Source organism: Canis aureus, chromosome 21 (assembly GCF_053574225.1).
Source record: "Canis aureus isolate CA01 chromosome 21, VMU_Caureus_v.1.0, whole genome shotgun sequence".
NCBI classification, from domain to species: domain Eukaryota; kingdom Metazoa; phylum Chordata; class Mammalia; order Carnivora; family Canidae; genus Canis; species Canis aureus.
Genome location: NC_135631.1, coordinates 49,266,100 through 49,293,588, shown reverse-complemented (window position 1 = coordinate 49,293,588; position 27,489 = coordinate 49,266,100). Strand labels below are relative to the sequence as shown.

The following is a 27,489-nucleotide window of genomic DNA, read 5'->3' as shown; positions in this document are numbered from 1 at the left end:
TCGCACTCAGATTAGAGAGAAAGGAGGGAGGGAGGGAGGGAGGAGGGGGGAGGGATGGGAGGAGAGAGAAAAAGGGACAAGGGAGGAAAGAGGGCAAGAAATTACAAAGAAATATAAGCCTTCAGTTTCTTGTGTTAGAATAGGATAAAAGGCTCCCACTGGCCAAAATTGGGTTAATGTGAGCATAAAAAAATGACTACAATTGACTATATCACACAGAGTAAATAAAAATTTTTGAGAAAACAGTGATTCCTCTCTTTGCCAAAGAAGAGAACAGAAAAAAGAGAAAGCTCTTTTTCACAGAAGAGTTGACAACTAATAAACGTGGAAGGAATTATGTCATGGGAAAGTCACCAGTTTGCACTCCCCAGTGTAATGATGGATCCAGGGAAAGATTCATCAGATGATCAAAGAATCGAGGGCAAGGTTATTGGGAAATAGGAATTTGTCCCTATTACTAAGTGTGAAGAGAAACTGTACCTTTCGATGGAGACGTCTAAAGATCATCACCTTGACCAATAGATCATCATAAATAAAACTAAAAGACACATTATAACCGCATCAAATATGTTAATATCTATTAAGTTCATATCTATGATATATAAAGACCTCATACAAATTGTAAAGAGACCAAGACCTTACCTAGGGAGACGGTGTTGGCAAACCATGGTATGGAGAATTTGCAGAAACTGAGCTTCACGTCCCTTTGTCTTTTCACTGGCAAGTGGGAGAAACAGCACGGGATGGGACTGCCTGTCTGCACATCAGGCCTCAGCCACAGATGCTTCCCTACACGGGGTGTTTCCCAACTCACGGACCCAGGCCCCCAGGGCCACCTTTCCGTCTTCCCGCCCTTCTTAGCCTGCAGCTTCACATCCTGCACCACAGGACAGCTGGAAGAAGTGGAAAGGCAAAAGGGCAAAGACTTGTGACAGCTGAGCCTGTCCTTTTTTTTATCCAGAAAGCAGCCTTCCCAGAAGTCACTCGGAGAGGAGTCACCTGGCCACAACCACCTGCAGAGTCAGGACCGGGATCCCTCCCTCCTTGATGAAAGAGCAAAACCAGGATGGCTACCTCACAGCCCTCAGTACTGAGCACCCTCAGAGAGCATGTGGTGTATGTTGTTACAACTTTTCTAAAAGCAACCCTTCAGCCTATTAGGAAACCGCAAATGTACTTTTAGGATTTATCTGTTCAGCTTTGGGAAGTCATTTCTAAGGAAATAATGAGAAATTCAGCCAATGATTTGTATACCTGGATATTCATCAAAGGAATATTTCTAAGAAAGACCCTCCCTCACTAAACAAATAACTCAAAAAAGGTAAATTTAACTTCAGGAAACAGGTGAATGGCTGAAAACGCAGGGTTGGGTGTCAGGCTAACTTGCGCGAGCTGGTCAGGTCACGGAAACGCTTCACATCCCAGTGTTCCCGTGTGTAAAACGGAGTTAGTAATATTTCCTACATACGCTTTGAAGGATCAAATAAATGTTATATGTAAAATACACAGCAAAGTGGCCACAACAAAAATCAATGCATAACACATATATGCGTAGGCATGGAATATTAGATAGATTATTGTGCAATCAATTAAAATAATACGTGTAATCATCAAAAACTGTAGGACAAGAGACTGCATCTGATACGCCATTAAATGCACCTGAATGTGTATTTATGGTATGATTCAGTATCCTATCTATGCCCAGGCGAAATGCATTAAGATAACAATGTTCTTACACCTCGCCATTGCATTATAGGTGGTTGCTAATTTATTCTTTACACATGATATTTGTTTTCAAGTGATCCATCTGATATAATCAAGGGTCATTAAACTTTTTCTTAAAGGGCCAGGTAGTAAACATTTTAGGTTTGCTGGCCTTTTGGTCTCTGCTTTACCACTATAGCTTGAAAGCAGCCGTAGCTCACACCCAAATCACAGGTGTGATCATGTTCCATGAAAACTACAAAAACAGGAGGCAGGGACGCCTGGGGGCTCAGAGGCTGAGCATCTGCCTTCAGCCCAGGGTGTGATCCTTCATCGGGCTTCTGCATGGAGCCTGCTTCTCCCTCTGCCTGTGTCTCTGCTTCTCTGTATGTTTCTCAGAAATAAATAAATAAAATCTTTAAGAAAAATAGACTTAAAAAAAAAAAACCAGAAGGCAAGCCCACCCTAGTCTGCAGGCCCTTGCATAATGGTAAGTATATGTCATATTTTAAAACTAAAAGTTTTTGAGACGCCTGGGTGGCTCAGCAGTTGAGCACCTGCCTTTGGCTCAGTCAGGGTGTGATCCTGGAGTCCTAGGATCGAGTACCACCTCGGGCTCCTTGCAGGGAGCCTGCTTCTCCCTCTGCCTGTGTCTCTGCCTCTCTCTCTCTCTCTCTCTCTGTCTCTCATGAATAAATAAATAAAATCCTAAAAAAAAAAAAAAAACCCTAAAACTTTTAAGATGGCATAGTAAAAATCAAGAGGACTATTCCCAGTGGTGAAGGTGGGGATACAGAGGTGAAAAAGCCTTGCATGATGCTTTATAGACAAGAGGAAACAACAATTCGAGAGGAAGATAAGGAATCAGGCTGATGGGGTTTTATTCAAAAAAGAGCAAACTCTATCTACTGTTGATCCCTGAACAACACAGCTTGGAACTGCGTGGGTTGACTTATATGCGGATTTTTTTCAATAGATACAGTAAAGTACCATAAATGTATTTTCTCTTATGATTTTCTTAATCACATTTTCTCTCCTCTGGCTTACTTTATTGTAAGAATACAGTACATAACACATATTAAACACAACGCGTGTTAATCGACTATGTTCTTGGTAAGGCCTCCGTCAATAGCAGGTTAGTAGTGTTTAAATTTTTTGAGGAGTCAAAAGTTATACCTGGATTTTCAACTGCATGAGGGTTGGCACCCCTCACCCCCATGTCGCTCAAGTGTCAACTGTACGTAGATGCCCCCCGAAAACTTTGGGCCCTTTTCCCATGGCACACTGAGACAGTAGGAGGCTCGCAGGATTGTTGTAAACCCAAGTCACATGGCCTCTGTACAGCTTATCGTGGAGGTGGTAATGGAAGATGCAGGCCCCAGGCCCCTGTCCAGCATCCCAACAAAGGATCCCAGCGACCCCTGCTCAGCGGGACACTGGCACACTGATGCCTCACTGCGCTAAAGTAATTCTGAGTAACAGAAAATACTTATTACTATTGAATCTAAATCCTCTGCCCTAGCTCTCATTTTGGACTCAGGGCAAGTCTCTCTGCCACATTTCAGCTTTTTGGTTATTTGGAGCCAGGATCATGGTCCTTTCTTTCCATCCTAGAAATCTTCAAAGCACAGTTTTTATAGAGCAAAAGCTGCAAATTGGAGGTTTACAGTTATGCCTGGTCTGGCCCACTGAGTATTGCCATATCATTAAACTGAATAAGAAAAAAAAATCTTAAAAAACTAAAACTCTCTTAAGTATCCAGCCCTTTGGTTTTCCTAGAGAAATCAGAAGAACTAGCAACACGCGCATACATATCAGCAATCTCGGCTTGAATCTAAGTAGCTACCAGCACAAGCCCCTGGCTCACGGTCCCCTGCCTGCAACTGTGCCCCTCCCCCAACCCTGGAATCTGCATTTGCCTGGACTCCAAGGATAAGCAAGCTTCCTGCCCAGCCCTAAAAGCACCCAGCAAATGGGGCTGCAAAGCATCAAGCCAGCAGCCCAGAGACAGCTTCTCATCCCAGGTCTCATGAATGCAGGGGCTGTGACCCAGGGAGATGGCTGTCTCATGGTCAGGACCGGGAGAGGGTTAAGTGGGACAAGGCTTAGGTGCCTTCCCCGGCCAGCATTCTATGAATCTATAAATGGCTTAGGTAATTTTCAAACCTCACTGAGCTCATTGCCTGAAAAATACCGGAAGTCATGAGTTCCACCTGCTAATGGCACTTGGAAAAAAATAGATTTGAAAAATAAAATATCTGGATCCCTCAAAAGCCATTTGCAAATTCATACCAAGATGTGCTAAATGCAAAAACAAAGCCATTCACTCTCTTTTGCCTCTGAAATGAAATTTTAAAGGCAAGAGTTCTTACAATTAAGAAAAAATTCCTACCGCAAAGCTTAATGTTCTTATAAAAATTGTGCATCGATCACATTATTCAATGGAGACCAGTAAACGCTTGAAAAAGGGAGGGGTCAGGATCCCAGAATGACCTTTTCTCCTCTTAAAGTGTGACACTTCCGACACCTAATTCCTACCCTCCCCCATTACTCCCACTGCTTGGGTTTAGATTTGTTTCATTTCTCTTGCCATAACCTCTCAACTTTCTCCATAGAGTTGACATGGTTCATTCAATACTTTCTCTAAGAAACTAGAAAATATCCTAGGTTAGCATGATAAATGCCATTTAACCCAGAACAGGATGCAGACCTCTGGAGAGGAGAATCTGGCCTTCTTGCCTCCCTTCCCCATTCTCAGCAGCCTGAGGCCCAGCGTCCAGTGCGGTCTCCATCCCAGGCCTTGTCCACTTGTTAATGGTGTGCACCAAAGCAGGCCGTTCACTCACCTGGTTCTGGAAGCCTGCAGGTCCTGAGCAGGTAACCAGTCTGAGCTACAGAATATCCCTTGACACAGCTGTTCACTGAAGTCGATATAAAATATTTAGATGAAAAAGTACTTCCTGCTCCAGAAGATTCTCTGGATCACTGCACTAAAACACCATTTGCGGCAAAGTCTTGAGTCATGAGGAAACAGGATCCTACAGCAGTGGGTTCTCAAGTAACAGACCCAGTACTCTGGCCCTAAAGTGTCTAAGATCAACACAGGAGCATTCAATTTGGTGAAATTAAATTTAAGATTGGGGAATCCCTGGTGGCTCAGTGGTTTAGCGCCGCCTTCAGCCCAGGGTGTGATCCTGGAGTCCCGGGATCGAGTCCCACGTCCAGCTCCCTGCATGGAGCCTGCTTCTCCCTCTACCTGTGTCTCTGCCTCTCTCTCTCTGTGTGTCTCTCATGAATAAATAAATAAAAAATAAAAAAAATAAGAGTAGCACAACCATTTCTAAATCCCTGACAAGAGCAATGTTCTGTTTTATGACCGAACTGTGAGTATATTCTCAGAAGAGAGATCGTAAACTTGAGGACCTCACTCCTAGCTCTGTGAAAACAGGGACTGGCTGCTTATCCACTCACCAGGGTCACCTAGCCCTCAGAGCAGGGTCTGGTATCTAACAGATGCTCCACTAGCAGTGTGAAAATAAAACAATCACTCTTGGGGCGCCTGGTTCAGACGGTGGAGTGTACAGCTCTTGGTCTCAGGGTTGTGAGTTCGAGCCCCACGGTGTGTATAAAGATGAAATAAAAATTAAAAAATCTTTGTAAAAAATCACTCTTAAAAGACACAACTTTTTCAATTTGCTTTCTCAAACTAAATGTTTCTCCACTGCAGGCATTCTATTCTACTGTATTTTTTTGCACTTTTTCACCTTAAGCTTCAAATAGATTTTTGTCTAGATGTTCAAATCCCACACACAAGCAAATATAAATACCTGTCACATAATAGAAGCTCAAGAAATGTCTTTTGGTGAATAAAACAACTGAAAATTATTTGAAAATAATTAACCTGAACTTCAAAAGATTATATACATGTCTTATATATTTTATATATATATATAGCTCTATATTATCTGTACGTAGATACGTGTTATACATACACACAATGAATTTTTATCTTGATTTGTGATCCAATAGTCCCTAGGTCATATTTTTCATTAGAAGCTTATAGCCTCTTCATTATACATATAGTGATATATTTCCTCTCTCTTGGGAAAGAGCTGAAAATAGCTATTAGTGACTTTCAACTATTTTCCCTAGGATGTCACACCAGGATCTGAATGTATGTTTCTGAGACAGAGGCATTTCACTTGCTTGCAACGAAAGGATGGAGAATGCTTGCAAAGTTCTTGCGAGAGGTATTTCATCAAAAATTGTGCTCGCCTGAGACTCAAAGTTGTCGTGAAGATAGAGAACGGCATTGCCAACAAGACTCTCTGGTGAAACTGAACCAGATGACTTCATTGTGAATTGTTTATGCCATCAGAGAAGCTCTAAGAAACAGACCACCTCATTCTTTCGAGTAGACCCCAGGTTTAAGCAAAGTCCCCCAAGCATGGCCCACCAGAGTCAAGGGGCCAGATATGCTCAGGTATTTCCAAAAATGAATGTACCACGCAAGCAGCAAGGGAACATATAAATGTTGTTTCCTATTGCCTAGGCTCTGAGTCCTATGAAATTATGTAATTTCTTCTCTATTGCTTCTTTCTGAAGATCTAAAAAGTCAAGCTTCTGAAGAAGGAAGTCACACAGATACTGGTAAGAAAGTAACACGGAGCATCCCTTTGGGGAAAGTTATCAGACATTCTTCTGTTCGTGTCTGGGCTGGACAGCAGAGAGAAGACAAGACAGGTTCCATCTCTTATTGGGCGATCTTGGGAAAACCTCTCCGGTCCTCGGGCTTGCTCATTTATATACAAGGATATTAAAAATTTAAGATATGGTCCAGCTAAAAACTGCATTCCGTCTTTAAATAGTGAGTTCTGTTCCTGGGCACTATTCTTGGCATTTAGGACAATCAACAAAAAAAGCAGGATAGAAATTCCTGTCCTTGCGGAGTTCACCTCTTCCAATTTTCCACTTATTGTTATAAGCATTTCATGGATGCATACATTGTGCATAACGCCATTCTAGAAGCAATAAAATACAGTCCTGCTCAACTCAGGTTGTTCCTTGGGGCACTCATTTATTTAACATTCAGAGACGTACCTGCAATGGCAGATACCAGGACAAGTGTTTTCAGGATACTAAGATAAATGTGACACAGTCCTTACCCTTAGGGAGCCCGTCATTTAGTAGGGGGGCTGCAAGGTGGGAGGGTTAATAGTGAGCATGCAGTGATCCCTATCACAGGGAGACTCAGTGTGGAGAGAATCCTATCAACTGGGAAACTCAGGATGTGAGTTAAGCTAGTTCTTAAAAATGGGTAAGTTTACAGAAGGCTAGGGAATCTAAGAGTAGAGCACAGTCTAAGGAAGAAAGCACATAATTACAGGAAAAGGAAAACACAGAGATGCTTGGAGAAATGGAAAGAAGGTCCATTTGGCTGCAGCAGAGGTCAACAGGATTTCCTAGGACATAGCTGGCTACCACCCACAGACCTGCAAGGCCAGCCTGGGGATGGGCTCTTTATTCTGTAAACTTTGGTGGCTCCCAACAGATTCGAATACAAGAATAACAAGCTCACATTTAAGATGACAAAAACCAGGGTGGACTGGAGGAGGCAGAGACCAGAGGGCAGAGAGTTTTATCTAATTCTAACAACAAAAAGTAGCTCATTCAAATTCGACAATAATGAGTGACCAACTGCTATTTGCCCGGTGGTGAGGAGGACATAAAGACAAGCTTGAGCTTCAACTGTGGGAGTCTGCCAGCCAGGATAAATAACACAGAGATTCAGTACCAACAAAATGGCCAGGCGGTAATGGAGACCCTAAGCCTCACCTTGTGGACTGGAGGAAGACATTTATGAAAAAGAAAAAGAGTATTCTTGAAGGATCCAGAGACCTGAAAATACCATCCAAACTCTAGCCTAACAGATTCTGAAAAGATTTTATTCCATAAAGAGTGTGACTACTCAACAGACACAGGAAAAAATGCTCCACGTCACTCGGGATCAGGGAAATACAACTGAAAACCACAGTGAGATACTACCGCACATCTGTCAGAATGGCTAAAATTAACAAATCAGGAAACAACAATCATTGGCGAGACTGTGGGGAAAGGGGACCCCTCTTACACTGTTGGGGGGAATGCAAGCTGGTGCAGTCTGGAAAATAGTATGGAGGTTCCTCAAAAAGTTAAAAGTTTGACCCAGCAATTGAACTACTAGGTATTTATCCCAGAAGCTAAAACATCGTGATTCAATGGGGCACCTGCATCCCAATGTTCCTACCAGCGGTGTCCACGATAGCCCAACTATGGAAAGAGCTCAGATGTCCACTGACAAATAAATGGATAAAGAAGTTGTGGTGTTTATATATACAATGGAATATCACTCAGCCATCAAAATGAAATCTTACTATTTGCAGCGACGTGCATGACGTGCATGGAACTAGTGGGCATTATGCTCGGTGAAATAAGTCAATCAGAGAAAGACAATTATCATATGATTTTGCTCATATGTGGAATTTTTTTAAAAGATTTTATTTATTCATGAGAGACACAGAGAGAGAGGCAGAGACACAGGCAGAGAGAGAAGTAGGCTCCCTGCGGGGGGAGCCCGATGTGGGACTCAATCCAGGGACTCCGGGATCTCGCCCTGAGCCAAAGGCAGATGCTCAACTGCTAGCCACCCCGGCGTCCCTCATATGTGGAATTTAAGAAACAAAACAGAGGAGCATAGGGGAAGGGAGGGAAAAATAAAATCAGCTGAAATCAGAGGGAGACAAACCATAAGAGACTCTTAACTATAGGAAACAAATTGAGGGTTGCTGGAGGGAAGGTGGGTGGAGGGATAGAGTAACTGGGTGATGGGCATCAGGGAGGGCACGTGATGCAACGAGCGCTGGGTGTTATATAACAACCGATGAATCACTGAACACCTCTGAAACTAGTAATACACTATCTGTTAATTAATTGAATTTCAATAAAATAAAATTAAAGTAAATTAAAAAAAAAAAAAAGAAAAGAGTGTGGCTACTACGTTCTAGGCACTGTTCCAGGCACTGGGCAAATAAATGAGCCCCCACTGGAAAGAGTTTATAAGCTAGGCCGGGAGGCAGACAGTAGACACATAAGCAAGCAAAGATATCACAAATCGAGTAGTGCTGAGTGATGTGAAGAGGAAGGAAGCAGGTACGTGGGTGAGAAGGCCTGGTATATGGGGGGTCAGGGAAAGCCTCTCTGAAGGAGTGATGTGTCATTACCCAAGGGGCAAGCCTACAGGTGCCTGGGACGCAACCCCTTCCCCGCACACGCATCCCTCCAGGTCAAGAGACCAGCGGGGTGAGGGTGTGACTGGCAAGGTGGGGACACAGCCTTGGGAGGTGGGGACACGGCCTTGGGAGGTGGGGACACGGCCTTGGGAGGCAGGAGCCGGACACCCAGCCGCGCAGGGCCTGTATGCCAAAGAGGAAGTCTGGATTTCATTCCGAGAGGGATGCAACCATCGGAAGAACATGGGCAAAGAACTAACAGAGCTTTCTGACTGTTCCGTGGTGTGTTCGTGCTGCCTGCCAACACCTAAAATAAGGCCTGACACATAACAGACATTTAGTCAATATTTGGTGAACGAATGAATGATCATCTGGGCTGCCGCACAAAGAACAGATTGCAGATGGGCACGAATGCGGGAGACTGGTTGGGCATCAGTGCAGAAGCTGAGCCCTCACGGTGGCTGGGACAAGCCTGGTGGCGCTGGCCAGAGCGGGCCGGAAAGGGGACAGCCAGTTGCAGAAAGCTAGCTCAGGGGAGACAGAGAAGTCAGGGGCTCGAAGGCATCCGGCCCGAGCAACGGGAAGGACAGGGGTGTCCCTTGCACAGGGGGGACCTCCGAAGGGGAAGCAGCTCTGAGGATGAAAATTGGGGGTTGTATTTTGCACATATAAATTGCAGGATGCGTAGCATTTGGGGCGATGCTGGTGGTGGCGTCAGGGCATGATCAGGACGGGCCACCGAGATAAACTTGGGGTCGTCGGCCTGAAAGCAGTATTGAGACCAAAGGCAGGCATATAGGGGAGAGCTGTGAAAGCCAAGCCCTAGAGGATCCCAGATTCCATCCTGTGGGGCCGCAAAGTCAGAGGCCACTGAGAGATCCCAGGACACAGCGGGAATCCGGGAGACCCAGGGGTCCTGGAAGTGGGAGGCTCGAGAGAGAAAGTGGGTCCAGTGCACGAGCAGCAACAGATGGAGAGCGGACCCCGCGCTGGATGAGCCGAGGCCACCGGCGAGCAGCACAGGGACAGCGGGAGGGAAGGCCGGGGCCGGAGCCTGCGCTGGGTGCTCCGAGAGGTAGGAGGGGACGGGAGGCAAGAGCCCCCAGGGTGCCCCCGATGAACGACAGTATTCTGGTCTCAGACTGTAGGGCCGGCCAGGATTTGCTTTATTTTCTTCATAATTTACAGATCTGTGAAACATCTTGTTAGCCCCAACCAAACATTACACAATAAAATATGTTTCTACGGGGCTTGGGCGGGGGAGGAAAGAAAGCCAGTGTAGACAACTTTGTCCGGGCGTGTTCCATAAGAGGGGACCGAGCACTGACCAACCGTGAGGGGCGTGGAGTCTGGGGAGGGACCTGCAAAGGTCATCTACCACAGCACATTTCTGTGCCAACTGTCTGTTGCCCTCCTGACGCACAGGTCTCAGGCCTCATCAGGGACACTGGTGATGCTCCAAGCTCCTTTTGTCTCAACCTCAAACAGCTCATTTCCGCAACATTGACTTAAGCTCAGAATAGAGGGGAAAAGTTTTGTTGACTTAGGAGTCTTAAGTTTTGATGGTAAAAGGAAGCAACAATAACATTAAGGAAAGAGAAGTCCTCTTAAGGGGAAAAAATCTATGTGGGTCGTGTCCTGTGGTTTTCCAGCTGGTCAGGGTGTTACGGGAAGGATCGTGGTGGGTGGCTGCTGGGCCCCCTCAGCTCCACTACTGACGGCAAGCAAGCAAGGTCCAAGGTGCTCACCCCTAGCCTCCCATCACCCTGAATCTCTGAATTGCAGGCCTGAGACTTCTGTGTCTCAAACTGCTGTGACTTAAACCCCGAAAGCAAAAGCAGGGAACGTCTGTGCGAGTTAAATTAGTGTCAATTTAAGGACAAAGCGATTGAATCACAATCGCTGGCCATGGATGTGAATTTTGGTCTTCTTTTTTTTCCCCCTTCCACACACATGATATTTCCCTGACATCTGTTCAATACAAATAGATCTAGAAAGTGTGAAAGGGAAAATCTGCTCCACTAAATATATAAAAGGGACCCCGAGTGAAGTCTCCATGATGGCATTCGTCATTATGGGCACAGATGGTGCCCCTTTCCAGCGCTCCCTCCTCCCTACCCCACCCCCAACGCCAGCTTCAGTTCCATCCACTGAATTCTCCCCAAATTACTGCAGGCCAATATCAGATGCTGGATAACCCCAGAGGAGCCTACCGGTTCGCGATATCCTCATTTAGCAATCCTCTGTGTGCATCAAGCTTTGGGCCAATAAATCCAGAAGAGCCTGGGTTCTCAACTAACAATGTGAGCAGCGTGCATCACCTGTTGCTATGGGAATCCAGATGCTTTTCTCTAGTGCCCTGGAAGCTTAGTGGTCTTTGGGATACCCTGCCAATAAGCAGTGACACTAATGGCACCCTGCACGGACTACTTAACATCTTCCCCACCACGCCCACGTCACAGAACATGACAACCACCGCCAGTAAACACCCACACATCCAAACCTTGGTGTGGGATATATAAATCATTTGTATACTGCTTTGTTTCATAAAGTGTTTAAGGAGGCTTTAAGACAAATGCCCAGGGATGCCTGGGTGGCTCAGCGGTTGAGCGTCTGCACTGGGCTCAGGGTGTGACCCTGGGGTCCTGGGATCGAGTCCTGCGTCGGGCTCCCTACAGGGAGCCTGCTTCTCCCTCTGCCTGTGTCTCTGCCTCTCTCTCTCTGTCTCTCATGAATAAATAAAATCTTAAAAAAAAAAAAAAGACAAATGGCCAGTGGTCAGCAAGTCCTCATTCATGTCCAACAAAATCATCAGACGAGCTGGCCTGTCTCTAAACCTCATCGTATCTTAACTTGAGAAACAGCGTTTATGAGGAAAGTAGAAGGGGTTCCAATAGGTAGAAGGTTATGAAGCTCTGACTCCTGCACCTGGCGGGGCAGGGTGAGGGTGGGTGGGTGTGTGTTCCGGCTGTGGCCGGAGGTCAGCTGAGCTCAAGGAGGGGCAGAAACACAAAACAGTAAGTAAATAAGTAAATCAATAAAAGCAAAATGAGGGACTGGAAGGAAATGGGAACATTGTTAGATGAATCCCAGGGAACACTTCTGACCGCCGGAGTTACTCAACTGTGAAACACGCTCACAGTGAGAATAAAAACATTTTACCATAGGTCCTGGAACTTTGACTATCAAACCCTAAACTTGCAAACATTCTATACAGAAATTGAGGATTATCCACTTTTTCACCACTGCCCTCCTCACTGGGAACAGAAATGCCACAAATCTTTTCTTTTAATATAGCAAATCTAATTTTACAAATAAAAAAGAATTGTTAGAGCTATTGTTAACAGAGGGCCCCAAATGATTATTAGGTAGCCCAGAGGCTAACACGCATAGCCTTAAGTATTTCTAGTATAGTCATTGCAAAGTGAAATTTAGAAATAAATGTAAATATTAATGCAATTATAATTAATACTGATATTTTTCTCCCTCTAACTCCCTCAATTGAATAAACCAACAAAAACAATCCCAGAATCATGGCGCTAGACATGACCTTTGGGATGACCTGGTTCAACTCACTACTTTCAAAGAAGAGGAAACTAACCCTCAGAGAGGAAAAGTGACTTGAAAAAAAAGCCACGTTTGGAACCTTCCACACTGTTTTCTCTGTAAGTCCATCAATGTCAAACATGCCCAGGGCTGCATTACAGTGGGACGGGGGGGTTTGAACTTCCTGGTTTCCTAATGGTAACCTGTTCCTAATGGTAACCTGGAACCTGTTCCAGTCTGTTCCTTCAGGTGGGGGGAAATTATGGAGGTGATGGGATGGATGCAAAGGGTCCATCTGGAAGTCATACCTGTTAGCATAGACATCTGCCTCCGAGGATGCTCAGTCAGAGCGGGCTGGCCCAGCAAGGACGGTTGTCCCTGGGCCAGCTGCTGGCTGGTTTCAGAGGCACAGCGCACAGTGGTTACATGTCATTCGAACAAACAGTGGTCAGTTAGGTGATTCCCAAAACGAGCCCATTATCTGAGGAAGCTTTCGGCGGTGGAACAAGCTTTAGAGAGGAGGTGGCAAAGGGGGCTCACCCTCACCGTGGCTTATATTAAATGACACACTCTAAATAACTAATCAGCAAATAAGGAGAAAGCCCGTTACCCAATATTCTTCTTGGTACCCCAGGCCCCACCAAATCTTTCGCCCTAGTGAACAACGACAATAGCAACAACAAAAAGAAGACCTGTTTGAGTCATTGGCTAATTTCATTTAGAGGAAAATCCAGATACCAGGGTTAAAACACATTGCAACTGGGTTGGAGGCCGGAGTGCTGGGACGGGATAGGTTGCCCTCTCAGGCCACAGCAAGACAGAACCAAGCAGCTATCAGATCAATTTTACCAAAGGATAATTCTGGTTTTTCAAATAAGAGAGCACCCAAGCGTGCAGCATCTGGACTTGCAGTCCACCTGATTTCTCACTGAGTGTGTGTGTGTGTGGGGTCGGGGGGGAGACACTCTCTCTGGGGCAGCATGGGGGAAGGCCTGCATTTGAGTCCTGGCTCACCTGTTCCCTCAGAGGCTTACATAACCCCATCTGACTCCCTGTCTCCTGCCTAAAGGAGCAGAGGGCATTTTTTATGGCCTGGAATGCACCCCACCCACATTCCTGAGAACATACCCCTGTCCCGAGCAAAGTGCAATGTGCTGGAGAGATGAGAGGTGAATTGAACAATGTGCTTGTCCTCGAGATGCTCGGAGCATGTTCCAGACAAGGGGGCTGTGGCCCTTCCACACCTCACGTAGCTGCAATATGATAAGAGCTGCCTTAGCGGTATGAACCAGAAGGCTACGGAAACAAGAGAGGGAGTGATTCACTGCGCCTGGCAGGTATCCTTATCCCAGGATATTATTTTAATTGTAACTTTAAAACAAATGAGTGCACTACGGTGGAAAATTGAGTAGATGAGCATAAATCAATGACCAAGTATCTCAACCATCCCTAAACGGTAAAAATTACTACAAGCACATTAAAAATGCTCTGCTTGCCCGTTTAGAGTCATTGTCGCCTCATTTCTCTAACGAGCATCAGTGCTAGCAAGTTTTGCAAACAATATCAAATTCTATGAAGGAAAGTAAGTCAGATGGTATTGCCAATTGCCGCGTAGGATGAAACAGCTACTTAGAGTCTTTCATTAAAAACTGAAAAAAAAATCAGTCATGGGAAATAAGCTACATTGTCCATTATCTACAAAAGATGGGGCTGTCATAAATAACTCATCAACAAATAAGGAGAAAGCCCGTTACCCAATATTCTTCTTGGTACCCCAGGCCCCACCAAATCTTTCGCCCTAGTGAACAACAACAATGACAACAACAAAAAGAAGACCTGTTTGAGTCATTGGCTAATTTCATTTAGAGGAAAATACAGATACTGGGGTCAAAACAAATCGCAAGGTGTAAAAATAAACCATAAATTCCATAGTCTGTCCCTGGTCTGTTTGCATGATTTGGGCTGTCATCACCGGCCTGGCCAAACCGGGTAAGTCGTCTGATTCCTCTACCGTTACCACCCAGTGCTGGAACTGGAAGGAACCACACACATCAGCTAGCCCAACTTCCTCACTTTGCTGGTAGGGAGGATGGCAGAGGCTGGACCGCATCCTCCCAGGATCACATCTGTCCTTTCAGCATCCCCCATAGTGATACTCATACCTGATGCAAGCATCCCAGAAAGTAAAGCTTACACGATCTTTTAAAACATCCGTCTTCAGAAGCCAGAAGCGCGAAGGGAGAGCAAAATGACGCTACGTACACGAGTCACAGGAGCTGCAGTCCCTGTACTGATGCATTCGTGGGCTGCTCCGGCTCGCAAGGTGGTCTCCCTACCGAGTCGGTCAGGTCAGGATCTAAACAAACTTAGGCGATTTGCCTTCGTGAAATAACTACCTGAGACAACAAGAACTGTCACTCCCCAAAGCTGCTGAACTGCCCTAGACTGGGATTCCAGAATGAGTCAGAACATGGCTTGTATTAAACCACACACTCCAAAGTTCAATTTGCCTGGAGGTCTAGGCACTAACACACCGGCTCCGTTCTCCGTTTTTCCAAAGCCACGTCCCAGAGGAGGCTGCAAACAGAGGGAGGGAATGGGCACCGGGGAACCCTGCACGCTCTTCCGCTCCGCCAAGCAGGCACACGCATTCATACCAGGGCGGGCATGTGGACCCTAATCCCTTCTTAGTGGAAAACACACATTTTCAAAATGAATCCCCGATCTAGAACGAATTACCGTAATAGCCACAGCCGGAGCGAGTCCGCTGATGAGAAACGCAGATCTGGCCACCTGCTTTGAGACGCCTTGGACCACCACGCCGCCTGGGTCTTTAAAGTCGGGCCTTTTCAGGTAGGGCATCTGCCCTCCTAAATCGCGTTTATATCCCAGGACAAGAGAGACGATGCCTCCCTTAGTCTTTGAACTAGGCTGCTCCTCCCGTATCCATTTCTGCTGAACACAGCCTTGTTATCTTTGCAGAGAGAGAGAGAGAGAGGGAGAGAGAGGAGGGAGAGAGAGAGAAAATAAATAAATAAAATAAAATAAAGATAAAAACCAAGGGGACAATTGCACCACTGCAGATCCCAAGAGAAGTAAGCGCAAAACTACAGCAACGTCAAATGAAATCCTCAGCAACTAGGAAAACCCCCACATGCGATGGGCTGTCAGCTCGGTGCAGCCGGGGCGCGCTGTGCCCGGAACCACGGGAGGCCGGCGTCTCCGCAGCCTGTGTCCCTGCCAGCTCCCCCACGCTCACCCTGGCCAGGCAAGTTGTGGTCCCTGCGTGCAGGACAGACAGACGGAGCACGCGCCACAGCCCGCAGGCCCGCCGGGCGCACCCGCGAGGCGCTGGGGGCGCGGGGGGCGGAGGGGCCACATTGTCTGCGTCCCGGCTTTGGCTGCGTGGTGGCGGCCGCGGGGACGCAAGGGCAGAAGGAAGCGCACCTCCAGCCGGGGCTGCCGGCCGTGCGGGTCGCGGTGCGGTCGCGGGGAGCCCCGGCTGCTCCCGCGGCAACTCCGGCGGCAGGCCCGGGGCGCGGAGGGCCGGGGGGAGGCGCCGGACAAGCGCCCCAGCGCGCATCCTCCAGCCTGCCCCCCGGAGCCCCCGGAGCCCCCGGACCCCCGGACCCCCGCGCTGCGCGGGACACGATTGTCTACCCCCCCCCCCCCCAGCTCCGGTTCACAAGGGGTGGGTGTGGGCTGGGAAGGGGGATTACGTAGGTCTCTCCGCCCCCTCCCCTGACACCTCCTCGCCGCCGGGGGGGGGGGGGCGGGGGGAGGCGCCGCGATCCCGCTCGGGGGCTCCTTTGTTTCTCTCCGGTGCGCCCGGCGGACCCGACCCGGGGTCCCCCCCCCCCCCGCCCCGGGATGCCCGCGCGGCCCCGGGCTGACAATTGAACCTCGCGGGAGAAGCGGGAGGGTGGGGAGGAGGGTGGATCCCGGGCCCCGGGAGGGAGGGAGGGCGCTGCCGGGGCCTCGGGAGCCGCGGGGAAGCCGCCCGGGGAAGGGCGGGGGCGGCGGGCTGGGTCCCCGCCCGGCGCCCGCTTACCTTGGCCGCCGTGGCCTGGGCGCAGGTCGAGCTGCAGCCGGCGCGCAGGTTAGAGGCGGGGCGGGGGCGGGGGCGGGGGGCACTGCCGCGGGGCTCGGGCGGCCGGGGGCACGGGGAGCGCAGCCGCGGGGCCGGCGGGCGCGGCTGGAGACGCGGTGAGAGACGCGGTTAGAGACGCGGCTAGAGACGCGCGGCGCTGCGGAGGCCCCCTCGGCGCCCGATGCGCGGTAGCGCAGCGCACTTCATCGCCTTCTCCTCCCGCCGCACCCCTCCCTCCCCGCCGGCTCCGCGGGGGGCACCCCGCTCCCCGAGCCAACCACGAGCCCGGCTCGCGCTCCTTAGCGCTGCCCCGCCCTGCAGCCTCCGCGCACCCCCGCCCCGGCCCGCCCCCCCCCACCCCCCCCCCGCAGACAGCGATCCCGCGCCCCGCCGGCCCCTGCTTCCCACGCCCGCGGGCGTCCCGGCTCGGCAGCACCAGCCCGGCCCGCTGGGCCCCTTTGTGTCGGTGCAGGCGGCGTGTTCAGGAAGGATCTGGCGTAGCCGCCCCAGGACGGACAGGTGCCCTGGGGCTCTGGCCTTACACACTTCCCCCACCTGCCCTCGACGCGGGCACCGCCGTCCGCACCCGCCTGGGCACCGACCCGTGTGCCTGCACCACAGACGCACGACGCGTTTGCGATCACGAACGCAAATGGTGCAAATGACTCTCCAGAAAATCTGTTGTTGGGCAAGACTAGCTTCCCACCCGGGTTTTATAGGACACCGCTCGCTGTGGCAGGATGCTAGAACGCAAAGGAAGCAACGAATAAACCCCCTCCTTGCACAGCCAACCAGGACGCATGGAGAACTGAAATGTTAGTCGCTGTTGGCTGCTGGCGGCTCCGGGGGGGGGGGGGGGGGTGAACCTACATGCACTTGGTCGGTATTTGGCCGGATGTGTTCACGTAGGATGCAGTGGTTTTGAGCACATAATCTCCAGAGTCTGTGATTCCTCGAACTAACTGCATTCTTCCGAGTGCTTGTTTATTTATGCCCATTCTCCCGCCCGGCATCCCCTACACGAGACAGTTTACGCCCTGGGGAAATCTTTCCCCCACCCCAAACTCCAGCTCCTCATTGACGTCAATGAACAGACTTCTCTAAACCAAGTCTTCTACCCCAAGCGCTGTAGGATGGGATGCTTCTCAACGGCTCTCCTTTCACTGACTCAACTCTTGATTTCTCTTTCACAACCAGTTCTCAAAAGCAAAAGACTTGGAAGATGTGAAGGCACCTTCTCCAGCTGGACTCCTCTGTCCAAGGAGGCACACGTCGTCAGGCCTTCCCTATCCCCGTTCCACCAGGGCTGGGGGTGGAACTCCTCCTTTCCTGACAGACACTGTCTTGCCTGACACCCTTAGGTGTCCTGATCAGATGAGCTCAAAGCTAGCGCTTTGCAAACCTCAACTGAGGCTCCACGCAGAGCATTGGCCACACGTTTCTCCAGATTTTGCACCCTATGTGAAGAAGACCCTCCAAGAATAGACTAAAGCCGGCTGCAGCAGTAAATAGCAGCATCAACCAACTGTGTGAAGTTTGCAACCAGAGACTTGAACAGAAACAAAAACTCCGCCATAAACCAGCACCCATGGTTTCTAAATTAGCACAGTTGATCACCAAACCAAAGAAAGTTCTTTACTTCAGTGAATTGTCAAGATGTTCAGCTCTTCATTTTCAGTGATGCACCATCAACCAGGCTCGGAGGCACTTCTCCCTGTTCCCTGTGTCATGGAGATAATTGGACAAGTCAACATCTTTCATAAGGTTACTGAAGCAGCAATCCTGAAGTGTGCTTGATTTTCTTCGGGAGAATTTCCTTTTCTTAAACTGAAGGCAAAAGATAAGAAAGCAGAAGTACACAAACTCTCGCATTCTAACGTGCTGAGTAGATAAAGAAACTCTTTATAAAGTGGCATCTCCATTTTGGGGACAATGGCAGCACACATGCTCGCCCACACTTACTGTCCTCTGTATTGTCCACACTCACACTGTCGGGTTTACTCCCCACGGTCCCCACTGCAGCCTGGGAGCATCACCCTGTTTTACAGAGAAGAAAACCAAGCCTACATGGGTTCTATACTTGCTTTAAGGTCTCCTAGCCAGCAGAAGACCTCAAATCCAGAATTAACTGGCTTTGGCTTCTTGAACCCAAAATGAGGCATATTTGGTGGAGAAGTAAAAAGAGTTGTCATAAATTTTAAAACCATCCATTTGTGAATCATATTTATGAAGCTTCTAAGAGACTCCCAACAGTGTTATAGAGAGCGTAAAATCAGGTCACGGTCCCAGGGCCCCCGACAATACTAATCTCGCATAAGGTCATAAGATGATGAAGGCGTTTTGAGAAGCATATTCAAAAGCTGGGTGTTATCATGAGAGTGATGTAACCTTGTGTGTGCAACTTTCGTCACTCAGGGAGGGACAGGCACGTATCTCAGGATATGCAGATAAAGACGAGCAAACAGCATTCTGTGTAAGTGGCACCTACAATGCTGAGAAAGCTAGTGACTTGAGCTAACCAAGGGATCCCCTTTAGGAATAGAGCTTCATCATAATGTCAGATGTGAATGGCTTATAGCAAAGTACCAAGCAGCTGAGACTGTGTTCATGGCGTCATGTCTGACACTGTCTCCATAAGACCAGTCGTATCCATGATACAAAATTATCATGGGCGTCCAACTTTGGTGAGCTGAACAAGTTACCTAGAGAAACCAGGCCTTCCTCTTATGGAGGCAAGAGGATTTTAATTAGCGAATGACTAGGGAATGGCAGTGACTATCTTGGCAGCGATGAAAACCTTAGGAGGTTTTGGGATCAAGGGTGGGTCTCTCAAACAGAGACCGAGATTACATGAAGCAGTATAAGACTTTTCTTATATGAATTTACTCACTCTTACAACAATATTTTTAATGTGCTAATTTGTAGGACTATAACCTTGAAGAAGATAGAGTCTGACTTCATGGAGATCCAAGTTAAGAGTCCTAAAACCTCTAATTAAACAAGCGAGCATTCTGTATTTGGTAGATGAAGTGATAGATGAAATGGGGGGCCCATCGTCACCTATTACATAGGGCCATAGATTCAGACCCAGGGGTGGGGAGTGAGGTTGGGAGTCAAAGGACAGACTTCTTAGAATTAATGATGCCTAAGCTGATTGAGGCTTAAAGAATCAGTAGGAGTTGGCAGGTGAAGGGAGTGAAGGAAGAGGACCCTAGATCAATCTGTCAAGGTCAGAAGATAGGCAGAGAGGTGTGTAGCATATTCAAGAAAACTTCTTGAATTTTCTGATTCTGATTGAAATGCAGAGCAATGCAGAGGTGTAGCAGTGTCTTATTATGGTTTTAGTTTGCATTTTCCTATGAATTAATGACGGTGAACCTCTTCTCATGTTCTTATTTTCCATTTTTAGTGAAGAGTCTGTTCAAAACTTTTGCCCAGTTTTAAATGGGCTGTTTCTTTCCTGTTGAGTTTTAGAGTTCTATATGTGTTCTAGATACAAGTTCTTTGTCAGAAATATGATTTCTAAATATTTCCTCCAACTCTGTGGCTTGTCTTTGTCTGTTTCTTTCACAGAACAGTTTCTAAGATTGAAGGAGTTCAACTTACTAACTTTCTTTTATGAATCATTCGATTAACCCAAGGTTACAAGGAGTTTGGCTGGGTTTTGTTTTTGTTTTTTGTTTGCTTGTTTGGTTGGTTTTTACAACTTTTACACTTAGGTCTTTGATTCACTCAGAATTATTATTATTTTTCTAGATGTGAGGTATAAGTCACGGAATCTGTTTCTTTGTCTGTTTTTTGCATATGGATGTTAAATCATTCCAGTACTATATGTTGGAAAGACTATCTTTTCTTAATTGAATTGCCTTTGTAAACTTTCAGAAATAAACATTGGTAAGGGTGTCTTTCTGGATTCCCTGTTCTGTACCGATGAGCTGCTTGGCAATCCTTTTGCCAATATTACACTATCTTAATTACATAGATTAACCTTAAGTCTTGAAATCATGTCGAGTCCTCCAAACTTATCCTTTTTTTCCCCCAAATCATTTTGTCTATTCTCACACATTTGCTTTTACATATAAATTTTAGAATCGATTTATCAATATCTACAAGAAATTCCTGCTAAGGTTTTGATTTTAAATCTGTTAAATTCATCTATCAATTTCAGAAGAACTGACATTTTAACAATCTTCCAATTTCTTTCAGTATTCCAATCCATAAACTTAGTGTACCTTTGCATTTACTTAGGTTTTCTTTAATTTATTTCATATACATGTGTTCTTAGGTATATACCTAAGAATTACATTTTTGGTCCTACTATGAAAGATATTAATTTTAATTTTAAATTTCACTTTGTATTAAAATGTACCTGGCATTCAGGTTTTTTTCCTGGCATTCAGTTTTATTTTTTATTTTATTTTTATTTATTTTTTGGCATTCAGTTTTAATCAATTATGGACATGCAGTCATGCAGCCACAGAAATTATTGCCAAGAAGAAGTAAGTTTACAGATTCCTAGATGCAGGACATGCCATGCAGGGCCATATGGCAAAGTACCTGGATCAGTCAGGAGACAGAAAAGGCAAAAGGAGACAATGGCCCAGAGCCGTTATTTTCTTCTGCAGGAAGAAATCAGGGGAGCAGGACAGGGAAGTTTGAACAAACTTCGAACTGGATAGTTTGAATAATTTTAGTGGGCTCCAAGCTAGAGAGGTGGTCTCAAGTTGTTCTGTACTTAGCCCTGGGGAAAAATTGTCTTGGTATGTGAAAGTTAGATAAAGTAAATGGTTGGGAGTATGCCCTCAGAATTAGTTGGCTTGTATGTGAAAGGTGTATCCATAGGAAGGTGGGTCATTCCCCAGGCAGCAAGGCCCCTAAAATGTTAAAATGTTGTAAAATACAGAAAATTTAAAAACATGATTAATATAGACTTGGTCATTACTAGAACAGAAGAAAAAAAGGAAGAATTTTTTTGTATATTTATATTTTATCGTGTGATCTTGCTAAACTCATTTATTAATTCTAGGAGCTTTTGTGAAACTACTTGGAATTTTCAGTGTAGACAATTATGTTGTCTGTGAACAGAGAGAATTTTATTTCTTCTTTTTCAATCTGCATTCTTCTTTGGTGTTATCTCACTGGCTATCTTTTTATTTCTTGCATGTATTTTAATATTATTAAGTCAGTAATTTATTATTTTTTGAGCTTCGGGGTAAGGATGAGTAACACTTAAAGAGCATACACACTTGTGGTCAAGTTAAATACATAAATACAGTATGATGTAAGTGCTAGAACAGAGATGCTCTGTCAGGATGATTGGACTGAGCATGCTAATTGTGGCTGGGAAGCTAGAGAAACCTCCACTAACAGGGCTTTCAAGGAAGAAAAGGACTTTGTTGAATGGCTAAACATCCCAAGAAAAAATAACAGTGCACATGAAAGTGCAGAAATACTAAAAGAATAGAATGTACCTGGTGAAGAGTTCAACTTAAGTAGAACAAAAAGAGAGATGATCAAGGATAACTGGATAGAAAGGTTGGGGATAGATTGTGGTGAGCTGAATATGCCCTGCTCTAGATTTTAGACTTAATTCTGTAAGTAATGGAGAACCATGATGCTTTTTAAAGCCAGCAAGTAAAACAACAAGATTTGTCATTTAAAGGTATAATAAAAAGAAATAAAGGTATAATAAAGTGTCCAGTGTGCTTTTAAGATTGTAATAACTTTAGATTATTAAGATGTGTTGATAACAGAATTGTCAGGACAGGATGGCAGCTGGCTAATATGCTTTCACCCACCTTTCCATCATAGTATTTATTAAGGAGCACAAGACAAAGAACAGGGGCAGACCATGATGAACTCTGAATGTTTATCAACAAAACTGATAAACAGTTTTGAACAAACTAATCAACAGGATTTTTCACTAATCAAAGTACAGCATAGGCATTGAAACACAGCCAGACAGAAAAACAAAAATATAGGAATAAATATTACTGTATTTCCCTTTCTTGGAAATGCAAAGCCTTCATTTACAAAAAGAAGTAGAGGATAGTGATAAAGAATATGGACTCAAATCAATGACTGGGTTTGAAAACATGGTTCTACCATTGCTTTATGTTCTTAAAAAATTTACTTAAATTCGATTTTCTTATATATGAAGTCCACTTACTAAGATTATTTACCTTAAAAATTGTTAAGGTTGAAGTGGAATAACAAATGTGAAGCTCATAGCATTGAGTGTGGTGGCATTCAATACCCCTTAGCTTGTTCCATCAGTTGTATTTTTTATATAAATCCATTTGGGGATTTGAACACGCTGCAATGTATGTACTGTTTGAAAGCATCTGGACAAAAGTTAGGTATTTAAAATATTGAGGGACGCCTAGGTGGCTCAGTGGCTAAGCATCTGCCTTGGGCCCAGGGCATGATCCTGGAGTCCGGGGATCGAGTCCTGTGTGGGGCTACCTGCATGGAGCCTGCTTCCCCCTCTGCCTATGTCTCTGCCCCTCTCTTTCTGTGTCTCTCATGAATAAATAAATAAAATCTTTAAAAAAAATAAAATATGGAAAATGTTTTTCAAAGAGATTTTTAAAAACTAATTCATACAAAAGTGGGACAAAGTACTCTCAAAAAAATTAATGGATGATTTAAAATTAGCGATGAAAGCATTAAAAACTTTTACATAGCCTTGTGAATGAAATAAGTGCAAATTAAATTGAGAGACGATTTGCACTAATTAAGTTGCCCCTCCCCCACCAAAATACACATTAAAAAAATTACTAGTCAGGATGCAATGCACTTCTGCTAGTGAGGAAAGTACTCTATTCCAACATATCTGAAGGGTAATTTGTCACTTGTTTATGAATCTTCATGTGTTTAAATGTAGCTGCATCAGTTAGTTTTGGTGCATAACAAACCATCCCAAAATTTAGTTGATTAGAACAACCATGTATTATTTCTCATCAGTCTGTAGGTTGGCTATAAATTGCTGATCTGTGCCAGACTAAGCTGATCTCAGCTGGGCTCATCCATGTGGGCAGTTGGCAGGTTTCCTGGGAGCTGCTGATCTAGGACAATCTCATCCAGGACAGCTTGGCTCTCTTCCATATGATCACTCATCCTTCAGCAAACAGTCCAGGCTTGTTCTCATGGCAGCAGCTAGGGTGAGAGAGAGAGAGAGAGAGACAGAGAGAGACAGAGAGAGAGAGAGAGAGAGAGAGAGCAAGTATGCAAGGCCTCCAAGGTCTAGGCTCAGAACTGGCACACTGTCATTGCTACCACACTCCATTGGCCGGAGCCTGTCATGAGACCAGCCCAGATTCAAGAAATGGGGAAATAGACTCCACCTCTTGATGGGAGGAACTGTGTGTTCACAATATTAAAGGGTATGAATACAGAGAAAGACAGAGGATTGGCGGAGAAGGACAAACATTATATGGTCTCCTTCATTTAGGGAATATAAAAAACAGTGAAAGGGAATAAAGGGGAAAGGAGAGAAAATGAGTGGGAAATATAGATGAGGGTGACAGCACCTGAGAGACTCCTAACTCTGGGAAATGAACAAGGGGTGGTGGAAAGGGAGGTGGGTGGAGGGATGGGGTGACTGGGTGACGGGCACTGAGGGGGGCACTTGACATGATGAGCACTGGGTGTTATTCTGTATGTTGGCAAATCAAACTCCAATAAAAATACATACAAAAAAAAAAAAAAAAAGAGGATTGGGCCCCAAAGTGGCGGTGTATGAGAAACAAAAGAGACAAGATCACATTGGCCAAAACCTGAGCAGGTGAGCAGGATTCTCACAATTGCATCCTTGGTATGAAGGACTGAGGAGCACATTCCTGAACTATGTATCACATGCTCTGTCCCGTGGGCTCTAGATGATTGACACCATATGACACCACACAAGGTAGGATACATGCAGAGAAATTAAAGTACATATGGTTAGAATAATGATTAAGTAATGATGAAAAGTTCAATTAGTTGACATATTATCAAAAGTTCTAATAATCAGATGTTTTTTATTTGATCAGCCATGAAACATTTATAAAAATGGACTATAAACAAGGCTACAAAATAAACCTCCAGAACATCTAGACTGATGTCTAGACTGATATATGCCTCATATATTATAATAGATTAACAGATTAAAATATCTTTGTATTCCTTCACATTTTCCTCTATAGGATAAATATTCCCTGTTTTTTCTTCCTAGGTTTTAACTTCAAAATCTCAGATCTTGCTGGTATACCTTAGACAGGTCCTGCAATTCTTTCGATGTAAAACCTTTTTCCTCCTGGAAAACAGAAGGTAATCAGCAGTACCCAATCCTAATATATCAGGATGGAAATGATGACAGGAGATGAAGGAACAGCATCATCATGTAAGGTTTCTGCCTCAAGTGAACATCTGTGAGGGCCTGGGTGGCTCAGTTGGTAAAGTGTTTGCCTTCAGCTCAGGTCATGATCCCAGGGTCCTGGAATCAAGTCCCCATTGGGCTCCCTGCCTCATGGGGAGCTTGCTTCTCCCTTTCTCAATTCCCCCTGCTGGTGCAGGCTCTCTCTCTGTTGAATAAATAAATAAAACCTTAAAAAAAAAAAAAAAAGGTGAATATCTGTGAGAACTAGAGCAAGGGAAGCTTTCTCTCCTTTATCAAGGGAGAGAGAGCTGCAGGCCCAAGATGTTCCAGGAAGTCAACTAAATGTTCCATTCCCGTGTCTCAGGGTCCCAGTCTTATCAGAGACCCCACAATGATATAGATGACCTATTAAGGATGTTGTTCAGTTTCCTTTGCAGCACTCTCTTCCAATAGGATTCTTGGCCTGATTTTCAGCAGTGTCTAACCTGAGGCTGAAGGACCTCAGGGTTTCCCAAAACCCTGTCATGGAGACCTCTGGCTTTCATGGTATGCTGCAGGTGGATAGTTTGTTAAAGGATCCAGAGCAATCAAGGAAACCCAGCCAGGATGTCATCCTTACCACCTACAAAAATAGTTAATTTTTTTTTCTTTATTTCAAATAGTGTGCACCCAAAAAAGGCAACTTTTTTCACTGAGCAGATCTGTACCCAAATGTCCAATGTTTTTGTGCCCTAGACATCAGCTGGGACCTCCATACAGTGTTGGTTTTTGTTTGTTTGTTTGTTTGTTTTGTTTTGTTTTTTTGTTTTTTTTACACTGGGGTTCTTGATGTCTTCACGATTGGCTCAAACTTCAGTTCCACACTCTGAGGCAGTTTGAAGCCTACTAACATCTTCACATTTCCAGTGTGCTCATAGTCTCACAGCCACCTCTGCCCATGGACAACTTCCTCAGTGTTTTTTTTTTTTTTTTTTTTTTGTAATGCACTGTATTGACACAGTCGCGATACCCACCTCAAAAAGGGGAGAAAATAAAAGGGGAAAAAACCTACTTATGAAAGTATTTCTGGATGTTTGGAGGTAGGTTGTGGGGAAGAGAGGTGGTGTTGCAAACATTTCCTGACTCGGTATTTAACCATCTTGTTAAAATTCTTTTGGGTCACCTTGCCACCCCATTTCACTGACTCCTCTCTTCCCAGGGTTGCTCATTTCCTGCCATCCAAATTCCCTTGGAATCCAAAAAGGGTTTTGTCCTCACTGTTATAGAGAGCTGGAGTTCAGCTTTCCCTTAATTCCTACTACCGAACTTTCCCACACAAACCCCCAGCCCAGCAGGAAAGGTCTGCTATTCCACGGAAGCCACCTTTGTTATTAGCTATACGAATTATAAATAATAAAATTTAAATAGTAAAATTTGCTTTTCTCTAACACTGTCCTGGTCTTGTGAGTCATCGTTATCCTCCAGGAGTCCCAGAGATATGTAGTCCCTAAGCAAATACTGACAACCCTTTCACAAAGAAGAAAGAATACTCTTCTAAAGTCAAGATTTCTTTATCCCAGGACAAAGACACTTGTCCTGTCTCATTCCCTCATGGAGCTCAGAAGCTCAGTTCTCTCTTTTCCTGATTGTTCCCAGCAAGAGGGACTCATGTGTCATTAGGTCCATTTTTCAGCCTCTTTGTCTCAGTTTCTCTCATTTGAAAATGCAAATAATAATAATAATTAATAATGTCTTTTTTATAAGTTTATTATGAAGACTGAATGAATAAATAATTACAATTGCAACAGTGTCTACCTAGCACAAAAGGGGTTCAATGTCAGTTATTCATTTTCATTTTCATTATGATTATCATTATCTGGACCCAAGAGTCTCCTTACTGTCAGAAAGGAGAAAGTAAAACAGCATAATGTCTCTCAATGCCAACTAGGTGTTGGATAGGGGTTATTTTGAAAATGCCACCATAGAATTAAAATAATATTCCCTAAAAATTACCCTTTTCAGTCCCCCCCTTTTTTTTTTCTTGTATCAGACTGTATCTCATACTTAATTTAATACCTCTCCAGCTAGAGACTACAAAATAGAGCGAATGCATGTTCTCTACACATATATACACACACATACACACATGATATAGGAAAAGAGAGAGATTTGGGAGAATGTGCATATGACATTTTTTCTGGCCATGCCTCAACACCAGCGGGATTTCAGAGCTTCCTCTTGGATAAAGCCCATCTGACACAATCTTGTTTCTAGGCGTGCTGATGAACACTTTCTCTCTTAAGGAATATTGGGAGAATGTACTGCCAAAGTCCTGGCAGATCCTTATTGAGGGACCGTGCTCCTCTTTTTCTTTGGTCCCCGGATGTGACTTATATTCAACATTTGCCTTAGTCAGATGGGTAAGACAAGCAATGTGCCTTAAATAGCATTCTTATAATTAGAAATATGAATGCAAAGATTAATTTTGGAATTTATGCCTTTTTTTTCCCTGAAAAGCATAATTTTCTAAAATCTGGGAAAAA

At 45.3% G+C, this 27,489-nt stretch overlaps 1 protein-coding gene and 2 long non-coding RNA genes across 8 annotated transcripts in view; 1 reads left to right on the top strand and 2 right to left on the bottom strand.

Annotated features, from left to right (window-relative positions):
• Positions 1-17,291, bottom strand: part of HECW1 (HECT, C2 and WW domain containing E3 ubiquitin protein ligase 1) — a 441,131-nt gene extending 423,840 nt beyond the window's left edge. The window contains exons 1-2 of one of the 4 annotated variants that reach the window (XM_077864126.1): positions 17,164-17,291; positions 15,258-15,492 (exon numbers count right to left, since the gene is read on the bottom strand). In XM_077864126.1, the coding sequence (XP_077720252.1) occupies positions 15,258-15,380 (123 nt within the window). In that variant the 5' untranslated portion in view covers positions 15,381-15,492; positions 17,164-17,291. Of the gene's footprint in view, positions 1-15,257; positions 15,493-15,965; positions 16,095-16,569; positions 16,866-17,163 lie in introns of those variants that run through there. The other 3 variants (XM_077864125.1, XM_077864127.1, XM_077864128.1) reach the window with 3 other exon arrangements.
• LOC144293062 (uncharacterized) lies at positions 16,498-20,513 on the top strand. Its single transcript, XR_013360561.1, has 2 exons — positions 16,498-16,617; positions 17,806-20,513. It is a non-coding gene; the product is annotated as an uncharacterized LOC144293062 (long non-coding RNA).
• A 3,022-nt stretch (positions 20,514-23,535) lies between these two features.
• The window catches only part of LOC144293060 (uncharacterized), a 90,241-nt gene continuing 86,287 nt past the window's right edge, over positions 23,536-27,489 (bottom strand). For 2 of the 3 annotated variants that reach the window (XR_013360551.1, XR_013360549.1), the window contains 2 exons: positions 24,412-24,484; positions 23,536-23,766 (listed from right to left, as the gene is read on the bottom strand). This is a non-coding gene — a long non-coding RNA (uncharacterized LOC144293060). Of the gene's footprint in view, positions 23,767-24,386; positions 24,485-27,489 lie in introns of all 3 variants that reach the window. The other variant, XR_013360552.1, reaches the window with a different exon arrangement.